This window comes from Heteronotia binoei, chromosome 8 (genome assembly GCF_032191835.1).
Source record: "Heteronotia binoei isolate CCM8104 ecotype False Entrance Well chromosome 8, APGP_CSIRO_Hbin_v1, whole genome shotgun sequence".
Classification (NCBI taxonomy): Eukaryota; Metazoa; Chordata; class Lepidosauria; order Squamata; family Gekkonidae; genus Heteronotia; species Heteronotia binoei.
This window is the reverse complement of record NC_083230.1, coordinates 103232792-103245268: the sequence shown is the minus strand read 5'-3', so window position 1 is coordinate 103245268 and position 12477 is coordinate 103232792. Positions and strand designations below refer to the sequence as shown.

Sequence of the window (12477 nt, the reverse complement as noted above, 5' to 3'; positions counted from 1 at the left end):
GACCACTTTCCTGCCTTCTCTCATGGGTGGGCAGGTAAGAAGTGAAGGAGAAAGCAGTAACAGGATGCAGTACCACTACTGGCACTGCGGCCTTCTTGTGCCTCCACCACTCATCCACCTTCTCTCCCTCTCAGAGGCAGAGCAGAGCAACAATGGCTGAGGAAGGGAGGAGGTAGTGCTGGTGCTGCTCCCACCTTGTTATCCACTTGGCTTCCCTTCTGTGGCTAGCAGCAAGTTCTGCCCATGTCCTCCCCAACACTTAAACTCTTCCTGCCTCTTTTCTCACCCTCCTGCCACAACCTTCACCTTCCCCACTGCCTCCCCCATTGCTGCAGCACCACCAATACCTCCCATCCAGCAGCTGTGCGTCTGCCACCAGCCCCACCTCCTCTTCTCTGTAAATCCACAGCTTCTCTTGCCAGCAGAGGCCACAGTAGTTTCTCCTCCTGGCTTCGCCAAGACTGGTGTCTCCCTGAATGGAAGCTGACGACAGAGCAGCACAAAAATTAAGCTCTCTCCCTTTGTAAGGTAAAGGTTTCTTATATTCTCTAAAATATCCCACTTGTCCCAAGTTTGCAGAAACATCTCCCCTATATGAACATGCCTTTATTTTGCAGGGGGGTTTTTTTGAATTGGTTCTAGAGCCGTTGCTCAAAACTAGGTGTTTTATAGCAAACAAGCACGCTGGACTGGAAGCAAGGAGACAAAATGCTTGTTCATTGCAGGTAATCTGCTTTAGGCTACTGATGAGAAAAAGAATGTGGGGAATAGGCCTCTACTTGCCACCCTCGCAACTGGAGGAAGAACAGGATTAAAAACATAAGCTACAGTAGAAGGCTCGCATGGGACTTGTCATGACCTTTGGTCCAGGCCTGTATCTACTTCAGCAGTCTTCTGGACAACTGAGTGGAATCTCAGGGAAGGGATTTTAGGCAGGGTGGGCCTATAGAATGCAGCTTAGTTTGGAAATTCTCTCAATAGCTGCAGAGTCATCGTGATGGGGAAAAAATAAGGTAATATAGATTCTGCACTGGAGAGTTAGGTCCCAAATACTGAACATCTGTAGACTTAATTTATTCAGTATGCTATTTGTTGAACTACTGTGATAACATGAAAGCTAAAGCATTCTAGCAGCTCAGGGTGACTGTGTCAACAACAGCATCTGGTTGAATAGCAGAGCTTCAGCAGGGAAAGTGAACGTTCCATTTCACCAAGACTGAAGAGGAGCGATCAAGAAGGGAATAGATGTCACAAACAAGTGTTTTGTGCAGGCAAGATTAAGACTGGGACTGTCTCCAAGAGACAGGCAAAACCAAGAGCAGGGAAATCAAGGAAGGAGATGTATCAGTACATTTACACAAAATCCAGAGAGCAAAAGTTAGGAAAACCTGGCACCAAAAGGAAAGGAGGCTAGGAAAACTGGGGGCAGGGCTGCTGCTGCTGTGATGTTGGCATGGGGGGAGGGGTGGCTAACAATTAGGAAACAAGGCCAAAAAAAGGAAGACTGCCTCAGACAGGCTTGACTGGAAAGGCAGCAAAATTTTCAATATAAATGAATAAAAACAGAACTAAGGAAAGCTGGAAGCTAAGCAGGCAGTAGAACTGGAGGAAGGAGACTGGAAGCAAACTGGGCAAGCTGGAATCTAATGGAAGGGTGGGTGGCATAGGGAATGGGGTAGTTAAGGAAAATGCAGAGCATAGGAAACCTCACACAAGACCTAAGGATAGAGGGGCAGTATTTTAGGGACAGGCAGGAGAACCGGGAAGTCATAAGTGTGAATGAGAAAGCAGTGACACAAGCAACCACATCTCAGGCTGCACTGTGTCTCCTAGTGGCTGCATGCATTTTTAACAGAAAAACTGATTTTAGAAAATCGTGTAGTGCAGGACACAAGACTCAAACTCTCTGTATGCATGGTATTTTGTTTTTATTAGAAGTTTGGAATACAACAAGTAATGAGATCCCATTGATCAGAGACCCCATCTTCAAAGTCCAAGATGTGCTTTGTTGCCTCCAACAGTAAGCATTTTTTAAAAAAAAAAACCGAACAAGGCCACTAGTTAATGGGGGAAGAAAGAAGCCGCAGAATCTAACTATACTATGCTGAAAACCTGCACACACAGAAAGAGAGAAAGAGGAAGCAAGCAAACCTCCAATTGCTGAGAGTAAGGCATCAGGTGCCAACCTGGGAAGAAGTCTCAGCAAGCGCCCCAGAAAAAGTGCACAGCTAAGCAGTATCTTATTGGGACACAAGATATCCTTAAACAGGGACCAAGAGGGGGTTAAGAACAGCAAATGGAGTATTGTGTTTCTGTACAGGTTTTATGCCGTGTCAGACCAGGTTGCAAAAGCCCCTTTTCTGGGAAGCAAGCACACTGATGATCCAGAATGGGGAGATGCAGCTTCTGCTGGTACAGATACAAAAAGTACCCCAAAAAGTGCTTTTCACACAGGTAGGTCTGGGTCTGATATGCATGGCAACTTGCCTTCATGAGGAAAAGCCACTGTTCTGCCAGGTGGCTACACACACCAGCGAGGTTTTAAAAAACAGCATCGGACTTCCCAATGCATTTAAGAGTTCAAGTTAACACTGTCTGATTTCAGTTTGGGATCAGAACATCAACAAATATTAGGCTGCCAACCAATCTGGCCTAGCTGCATCAGAGTTGTGATCCTATTCCAATAAACCCTGCTCTAAGCTGCCTACAAGCAATAGTTAAGCACCTCTTGTAGGCCTGAACACTCCCAATTCTGTTTTCGGGGGTCAAAGCGGAGCAGTCAATCCCGTCCCTAAAAAAGAAGGGGGAAAGTTGGCAAAGCACAGAAGAGCCCCTGTTTACTCCAAAGATGAAAATAACTGCCCTCCGTTATTTGCGTAAAGACAACTGGCCAAAATGCTTCTTCCCAGACCTGTCATCCCCTACCAACCATTACAGCAAGAAGCAGTGGCCATACTTTCCCTTATTCTGACTGTTCTGCTTCATGGTCCTTCGCCCGTTCTCTCAATGTACCACTGCCCCCCCCCCCCTGCTGTTAAGCTATCTGGGGCAAAGAGTTTTTAAAAACCAGTGTGTAGAAAACGGGGAAAAGGCAGTGCCCAGGGCTGACGTGAAACCAGACAGACTTCTTTGGGTTCAAACACTATTTTGAGGAGAGGAAAATTATAACAGATCCAAAGTCTCCTCTGCAAGCTGTGTCTTACTCTGTGCAACATTATCGTAGATACCAGAAGCGAAAAAATGGCAGTGTTAACACTGCAGCTCAGCAGATCAGTACTCGTGATTCAGCAGTACGCTAAGCAATCCAGAATGGAACAGCAAAGTGGACTGCCAGTCTCCTTCCCTCAAGTACAGCACTACACCCACCACTCCCACAAACCTTGTCCTTCCAGTGTGTCCGTTCCCATTTCTTACCTGGCTTACCTTCAAAACAACACTAACAAGTGCACTTGGATAAAGGGGATGGCAGGCCTAAGAGAATGGCAAAACTGACAGGCGACCCCAGAGGTCAAGGGATGTGCTATGTTGTGCCTTTAAAGCCACCAACCCCCCCCACCCCAATAACGCTGGTGCAACAAAGCCATTGGGAAGTATCCATAAAGGGGCAGAGCTCCTAGAAGGCTTTGCCTTGTAAAAGATGCACAACTCAGCTACAAGCAGCACCGCACCTCCTTCCTTTACCATCTGAACACGCAAAGGCCTGAATGGCAGCCTGATATCAGTTGTGAGCGTTTCAACACTCTCCATCCTTGTGTTCAGACCCGAGGCTTATGGGGGGTCTCTGTCCAATATCCACCAGCATTAGGAAGAACCTGCAGAGCCTGGATGCTTGACTCCCCCAGGGGTTTCACCTGGCTCTCTTGCACTCGACAAGAGTTCGTGCAAAATTGAAACAGTGTGTGGTACTTGCATGTCGCGTTCTGTACAAAACCCTTCCCTCCCCCAGTTTTTAAAACATTTATATAAACTTTATAATTAAACAGAAAGTTAGAAATCTTATTTACATCTTTTTTCCTCTCTCAAAAGAGCATCTAAAATCAACTTACCTGAACAAGATACAAATCTTAAACTAGATTTTTTTTTAAAAAAGAAAAAAATTTCCAAACCACCTCTCCATGACAACCCCTCTTATTTTCTACAAATAAATATGGCATTGAACAGAAGCTGATTAAGAAAGGGCTTTCTTTAGCTTAGTCTGTAGATCCCAGGAATAAGGTAGGGTTTAAGAACTTCTGGGTCTTCAAAACCAATTCACTTCAATGCTTGAGGTATGAATTTTTCTTCTGCGTTTTAGGTAGAATCCCCTTGAAGCTTCCACACCACCACAGATAAGATAGATGTGGGCACTGATGCTCACACCAGCTGCCTGGTTAACTCCTGGCTCCTCCCACAGTTCTCTTTTGGTTACAGTCCTGGGCGTCTGGCCACTTTCACTGCATCTCGTTCTCCGAGCAGCCTCCTCCGACTGTGAAGCGAAACTCCTGAAGGTTCGAAACGCCATGGAAGTGCACAAAGGCACCAGCCACTACAAACACATGGAATAGCTGGTGGGAGTGGAACTGCATGGGGGGAATAAAACCACAGTTTAGATCACAAGCATGCCCTGGTTTCCAAAATATCATATAAGGGACTGTGCGCTAGAGGTTAGTTAAGAGAGGGCGAACAGTACTAGCCTGCTAAATAAAAGGTCACAACACTGGTTTCCTAACTGAGCAGCCATGTTTTGTATTCACCAACTGATGCCAATTTAACTCCCCCTGGCCATGTGAAAGTTGGCATCATTGAACTTAAACACAGGCACAACTCAACAGCTCTGCATCAAACCGTTGTATTTTTGCAGCTACATGGCATTCTCTCTTGTGGGAACCAGAAATGCCAAGAATGAAAAATACTGGCATGCAAACAGTCTTTGACCCTGTTACCAAGGGAATAAAGAGTTTACTAAGTTTCAAAATTGGAACATACATAACAGGGCTCTGTTTTCACCAAGCACCAAGAAACATTTCCAGAACTGCTACTGCATCTGTTCTCTGCCAGTTGTGCAGTTGTTTTTATTTGTCACAGCAGACAGGCAGCTGGGACACAATGCCTTTAACACCCTCCTACCACATGGCCTGGCAGCCTTGGATACTCACCCAAATGTCACACTTGCCCGGGAAGAACCTCTCTGGGATGCGAGCAGCGTACAGAGCAGCACCAGTAATGTACAAGCAAGCCATTAGGGCCAGCCAGCCAATCTGCCCCATCGTGGCAGCCTTGAGGAGCCCTTCTGAGATGACAAAGTGCAGTGTGGGGATGACCCCGCTAAGGCCCAGAGCCAGAAACACTCCTAGGGGAAAACAGGACAGATTCAGCCTCAGACACAAAGAATAACGGGCAGTAATGAGAGCAGACTGCTAAAGTTCAGGGCTCCAAGCATAGTAACAAGGACCTTCGTGTTAAAAAAAATCAAGTGTATTTTTCTAGTGTTCTGAAAGTGAACACCATAGTATGACCACTCCTTTTAAGACATTCAATACAAGCTTATGGGGGAGGGGGGGATTATAGCTATGGGCCTGCATGAGACACGATTAACAATGACCCTTGACATGCTACTGAAAGAGGAAGAGAAGTGCTTGTGAAAAAAAGCAGCTTCAACTCATCTTCTCAAGAGCCAGTTTGGTGTAGTGGTTAAGTGCGTAGACTCTTATCTGGGAGAACCGGGTTTGATTCCCTACTCCTCCACTTGCACCTGCTGGAATGGCCTTGGGTTAGCCATAGCTATCACAGGAGTTGTCCTTGAAAGGGCAGCTGCTGTGAGAGCCCTCTCAGTCCCACCCACCTGATGGGGTATCTGCTGTGGGGGGAGAAGATAAAGGAGATTGTAAGCTGCTTTGGGTCTCTGATTCAGAGAGAAGGGCGGGGTATAAATCTGCAGTCGTCTTCTTCTACTGCATGAAAGCAAGCATTATCTGTCCTCAGCCCAGCTCACAAGTTTCTGCACAAGCTGCATTCCCAGTAGGAAGAAGGAAAAACAAAGTGATGAAGCATGCAGAGAGAGAGGTATGTGTGCGGGTGTGTACTTTTGACTTAAATGGACCCGAATGTAAATTAACTCATTTCTCACTGCACATAGTTCTTGCATGAACTTTTAGCAGCAAGAGGTGTGGGGTGGGGAAGAATGCTGTCTGAAGCCTAAGATGACACTGCAAGTGTTCATACTGCCAACCAAAAAAGCTAAGGGCTTGAATGCCACAAAGTGTGTTTCTCACAGAGACATCTGTAGCTAGGGACCCATTGCTTCCTATCATACAAGCAGAATACAACATTTACCTTAAGGAGAATTATACAAGTTAAACACATTATGACAATATAATACAATATATTATATACAATATAATGAGAGCCAGTTTGATGCAGTGGTTAAGTGGTCGGACTCTTGTCTGGGAGAACCGGGTTTGATTCCCCACTCCTCATAAGAACATAAGAGAAGCCATGTTGGATCAGGCCAACGGCCCATCCAGTCCAACACTCTGTGTCACCCAGTGGCAAAAAAATTTATATATACACACACACTGTGGCTAATAGCCACTGATGGACCTGTGCTCCATATTTTTATCTAAACCCCTCTTGAAGGTGGCTATACTTGTGGCCGCCACCACCTCCACTTGCACCAGCTGGAGTGGCCTTGGGTCAGCCATAGTTCTGGCAGAGGTTGTCCTTGAAAGGGCAGCTGCTGTAAAAGCCCTCTCAGCCCCACCAACCTCACAGGGTGTCTGTTGTGGGGGAAGGAGATAAAGGAGATTGTAAGCCGCTCTGAGACTCTGTTTCAGAGAGAAGGGCAGGTTATAAATTCAATATCATCATCATCATCTTCTACAATCCTGCACCATCACAAAGAATGCAGCTCAAATCCTAACCACGGGATCCGCTTGCAGAAGCCGTTTCCACTAAGGGAAGGGGAGAGATGCTTTTTGCCAGCCCTCTGTTCTTACAGCTCCCCATGCTCTTCCTGGGGAGCCATTCCACTGCATTTCTTGTGGGGATACAGCAGGCTGCACTGGGGCAGAGATCATTCCCATGAGCACCACTCTGTTAGATGGGACTCAAGTTTGATTAACTGTGGCATACATTTTGTGGATGTAAACCACGATGTGATCCTTATGCGCACATGCCCATACAGATATGTACCAAGAATTTTTTTTAAAAAAAATATATAGGTTGTTTGCATTTGTGTGTATGTGTACCCACCATCCCAACTAAGAATCACCCAGCATGCATCTGAAACAGTGCAATCTAGTCCTCTACAAACTGTCACAACTAATATCCTAATCCTGAAGACCACAATGAAATAACCAGTTAGCCCCCTTGGGTTTGGCATTGCACAACCACCACTGAGATCCAACATTTTGTATCCAACATTTTAAGAGACACAAACTCTGATAATTCAACCAATGAAACTTTAGACAAGGCCTATGCAGGTACATAAATGAGACATTCCAAAAATTATCCTGGGATCCTTACCTGCCCGTACTCCTCTGTACTGAGGGGTTGCAAATCTGTCCCACTGGGAAACTATAATGGCAGCAATGCCCAGGACACAGATCACTATCAAGTAGATGAAGCATGGCTGAGGGTTGCAATAGAAAGAGTAGTAGAGCCAAGGAACAAAGCTGCCCATAATGAGAAGGGCAATACCAGAGTAGTCCAACCTAGGAAAGAGGAAGAAAAAGACTTTAGTTCAGGATCCCAATTTGTTCCATCTCTCTTGCGCGTTTGGAACAAGATTGTTGATGGACTGCATGGTTTCCACAGAGCACCCTGCTTCTGGCACACCTCTTGCCTAGTTGCATACAACCGACAGCTGTTGCTAAACAAGACTGTCTTCTCAATGGGCATAAAGTAACCCAAGAGCACACTCGGTATTTGACCTGAGAAAAATGGAGCGGCTTACTTGCAATCACTGTTCTTTGACAGGCCCTCATCCCAAAAGCCATATGTGCAATGATGTGGACTCATCCCAGGAATAACAAAGAAAAATGGCAAAGATAAAAAGCTTCAAGTACAAAGATCTTTGCCTGCAAGTCACAATTTCAGAGGTGCATGCAATTTGTCTTCCATCACTAAAGCACAATGATTAATGTCAACTCCAGATGTCCACTGAGAAGCTAATTCTAGAGCACATCCCAGAGTTTCAAAGTGCTTCACACACATCTCATTTGAGCAACCTCTTTGTGATAACTTCTTATTTCTGCAAATAGGTGGCCTCAGACAAGCCACTATTGTTTTAACTGAAGCCTGCTCAATGACTTCATCACAGAGGCAAAGTTTGAACAGTGGACTTTCCCAGCTCAGAGCTCACGCTTGCCGCTCTGCTACTTACTTGGAGAAGAGCCTCGACACACCTTCTGAATGGCAGTAAACTGTATGGAAGAGCCACGAGAAGGAGAGGCAGAGAATGGCTCCCAAAAAGAACAGTCCAACCACCACCTTCTCCTGCACAGGTGCTACAAAGGACATGTTTGGCCGGAACATGTAGAATATTCCCAGACACAAGAAGAACACACAACCTAGGCAAGGAAAAGCAACATGATGACACCTGCCAAATTCTAAGACAGAAAGAGAGGTGCTGGAAGCAAACTCAATGGAGCACCATGTCAAATTCTAAGTCAGTAACCGGCCTATTTTATGACAAGTTGCCCAACAAATTTATGGCTGCGGAAGGGTGTGAATTCTGCTCTTCCCCATTCACCGAGTCAGACACTACCATATCCTTCCTCTCTAGAACTGAATGCTCACTTAGCTCCGTTTCATGGTCACTGCCAACTTTTGTATATATTAGCAGCTCCATGAAAGGCCTTTGGTGAGTGATCTGACACAAACCAAGAACCGGGCTCAGTTTACGCATTCAGACTTTCTTTTGCCCATCGTGAAGAGGCACCACAGTGCAGCAGAAAGAAACTGGTTGCTGTAGTTACACTAGCCCAATGTGCTCTAGGACTGAAAGCATCCCAGCTTCAACCCAAGCACTCTGCCGAGCAAGACAGCTGTATAGTTAAAAATAGCCAGCAAAATTTAGGGCTAGTTTTATCCTTCCTGCTGAACCTGAACATATGGTCACCGCAATCCCAATGCAAGCTAATTTGTGGCCTGTTCTATCATTAGCCTTGAGGGCCGGGAAGCACATGCAATTTACTTTATTTCAAGGGCAGCACTGTCAAAACAGCTACAAAGAGGACATGGTTAGTCCTGCAGCATTAAGATTCAGAACTCTTTGCCTTGGGCCAGGGTCCTTACTCAAAGTCTGGCAAACACAAGAGGCCTTGGAACCCCCCTCATGGCCCTAGGAAATAAGTGTGCCGTCCTTCTACTGGCAAACACCAAAACATCAGGGCCGGTTATTAGTAACTGCAATGAACTGCCCATGGCATTACAAAGAGCTCATGAAAACACTTCTGCTCAGCAATTAAGGGTTCCATGCACTGGGCTCCGGGAATAGCTAAAGGCAGGGGTCATTTCATAGAAAAAGAGGTGCTCATTAGCACAACTCATTTGCACATGCCAAACACCCCTGACATCACTGGAAGGTGTACTAAATTATATCAGCTCAGCAGCTACCTTAAAATGCTTCTTGAATTATAATGGTCATCATAAAACCTTACCCCCATCATACTTTTAAAATTAATTTCTCCTATGTGGCTACAGTGGCATGATGATGATTTCCATCTGTCTGCTTGATATGTTTTGGTTATTTTCCCATTTTATTCTGGGGGGAAATATTTAGGAAGTTTGTCAAATCTTAAGAGTTCAGCAAAATTCTCACAGGGGGTTTGAACAAGGGAGCCCAGAAGCAAGTGTGGTTTCTTTTGGAGGGGAGAGAGAAAGAGCAAAATAAAATTTAGAGGTTCTGGAGCTCAGCTCCTGTGAGCTCCTGCCCAAAATGAGGCCTGGCTAAGGGTCTCCCTCCATGGAACATTTCTTGCAACTTGCTTTCAATAAATGCTCCCAAAAGTAAGACACATTTTCTTCCTACATGCTGAAGCAGTAGCACTGTTTGAAGCAGTAATTTGACTCTATCCCCTTACATGCAAGTAGGATTCAATACAAATAAGAAGCAAAAAAGAAGCTGCAATCTTGCATAACAAATATTATAGTAGCCCCTTGTGCATCATGCCCCAGGGTTATCTTCCCTTTGCTAAAGAGAAACCCTGTCTCCAACTTCTGTTGCCCTCACAAGACAGGATGTGCACCATGTTGACATCGAAGGTAATACCTAGCAGATGTGTCCAGATGTTGCCAGTCTCCGTGTGTATCCTAAAAATGCTTTTGAAGCATGCCCGGAAAGAGGGCATGGGTGGTCGGTGTCCATGCAACAGGTAGTCATTGTCCTTTAGCCAGTCAGGCAGGACATCGTGGGGTATGACACGCCATCTGCCCTCCCACACCTGAAGGGGGGAAGAAGGCAGGATTAAAGTCTCCCGTTGCTGTGTTCCTGATGGACTGTGAGGAAAGAGGCGAACATTTACATGCAACACATTCCAAGAGAATTGAAAAGGAAAGTGGCCCCAGAGAACAGTTTGGCTACTGAAGCTTCAATACCACATACAGTGCTAGAATTGCTCCCAGTAAGTTGACAAAGCCAGGCTGATGCAATTCACTCACTCGAGAAATGGTAATGATACGATCTCTTTCATGGGATACTACCGTAACTGCAAGGGAAACCAGGCAACACCAGTTATAGAACTTGGAAAGCCAGAGTCTCCACTCTTATTTTCAGTTGAACTTGCCATCTGATTCAAAGCTCAGCAGGAAGCCCAATATATATATACAGTGCAAAGTAGTGGGGAGAGAGAGGGGGGTATTCAGGGAGGTAAATGCACCCAGGGTCAAAACCCTGTGCAAATCACTAAACACAGTATATAATAATTCTAATAAGAATTTTTAGCCAGTTCTTAGGAAATTAATGAAGTATATTTCCAAATACAATACTGAGAGTGAACGCTTTCAAACAATACTTCACTACATTGTGCAAAAAGTTCAAAGTAGTCCATACGTTTTCAAAAGTGCAATGAGAACTCAATCCATAGTGGAGGTATCTGGAACCACTTCAACAGATCTTGCCAGCCTTACATAGTGCATTTCAAGACCTTCTTTACAGAGCGGTTGAACATCGTCCCGATTCTGTTACTTGAGCCAAAGCTAAAAACGCATCACATGTGTAAGAAAGCAATCCACAGAATAAATAAAGTATACAATGAATGCCACTCGAAACAGACTATAAGACTGGCAATATCCGTTGAGGTGGTTCCAGATACGTCGACTATGGACTGAGTCCTTTATTGCACTTTTGAAAATATATGGACTACTTTGAACTTTGTGCACAAGCACCTTAATGTAGTGAAGTGCACTTTATTAATTTCCTATGAACTGGTTAAAACATTCTTATTAGCATTATTATATACAGTGTTTAGTGATTTGCACACAGTTTTGACTCTGGTTGTATTTGCCTCTTCCATGTTTCAATTCTCTTCAGGGAGGTGGCAGGACCTAATTTAATTCTAGGTCTGAAGTTACTACTAATAGCCAGATGCCAATACAAAACGGGTTCCCCTTTAAGTCAGGGAAGGAAAGTCAAGACCAAGAATATTTACACAGATCACAAGGGATTTGCCCCGGGTGGCATTTCAATAGAACTTGGAAGGTGGACACAATTGACGCTGCTACGCAAGGGAGACAAATGGTAATCTGAAAACAAAGATTTGCAAAGCCTGAAAAGAGAAGGTGTGGGGGGGAAGCTGACCTTGGAAATTAAAGTTCTTTGACCCAGAAACACCAGAGGCAGAGAGCATTATTCTGCTTGCACTTCCACAGATGTTTTCAAAAAAGGACTCAACAGTTGTACCATCATGTTTAATCCCACATTTCAACATGTAATCCCCATTGTGCTAAACTGTCCAATTCATCCAATTACAGGAGGCCCAAAATCCCAAAGCAGTGTCACAGTATCAGTTGAGCCAACAGACCATCTTGATGGCCACCCACTGAGACTTGGCTTTCTGTCGCCACAAGTACATGCGCTGCTAGCCACAAGACCCTCCAGCTGCGTCCAATGCACTGGTGCATGTTAAGCCACTTGCTTTGACATCTCTTACCTTACACACAAACTCTTCCATTTTCTCCATGGCATGGTGGGCTTGGAGGAGAGGCAGCATCCCCATAAATCGTTCATCTTCCGGTGCTGAATCATTATCCCTGGCATCGTCAGAACTCTGCAATAGAAACAAAGGTTGAACAAAAGCAGATTTAAAATGTGATGTCAACCGTACAACTTGAGGATATTCACAGAAGTCAGGATTTCCAGCTGCATTTTCCAGAAAACCTATGTGGTCTGGAAACAGCCAAGGGAAATAAGATGAAAGTAAAATCCCCCTGATTTGTGAAAGGTGAAAACTTCTCACTATGTGGCCAGTATTTCCAGACAGGAAAAGAAATCCTAAA

The 12477-nt window shown here is 45.0% G+C and overlaps 1 protein-coding gene across 1 annotated transcript in view; it reads right to left on the bottom strand.

Annotated features, from left to right (window-relative positions):
• Window positions 1–1914: 1914 nt before the first annotated feature.
• The window catches only part of ADIPOR2 (adiponectin receptor 2), a 41121-nt gene continuing 30558 nt past the window's right edge, over window positions 1915–12477 (bottom strand). The window contains exons 3-8 of the mRNA XM_060245777.1: window positions 12132–12248; window positions 10253–10424; window positions 8363–8549; window positions 7504–7691; window positions 5136–5329; window positions 1915–4559 (exon numbers count right to left, since the gene is read on the bottom strand). Of these exons, the coding sequence (XP_060101760.1) occupies window positions 4431–4559; window positions 5136–5329; window positions 7504–7691; window positions 8363–8549; window positions 10253–10424; window positions 12132–12248 (987 nt within the window). The 3' untranslated portion in view covers window positions 1915–4430. The remainder of the gene's footprint in view (window positions 4560–5135; window positions 5330–7503; window positions 7692–8362; window positions 8550–10252; window positions 10425–12131; window positions 12249–12477) is intronic.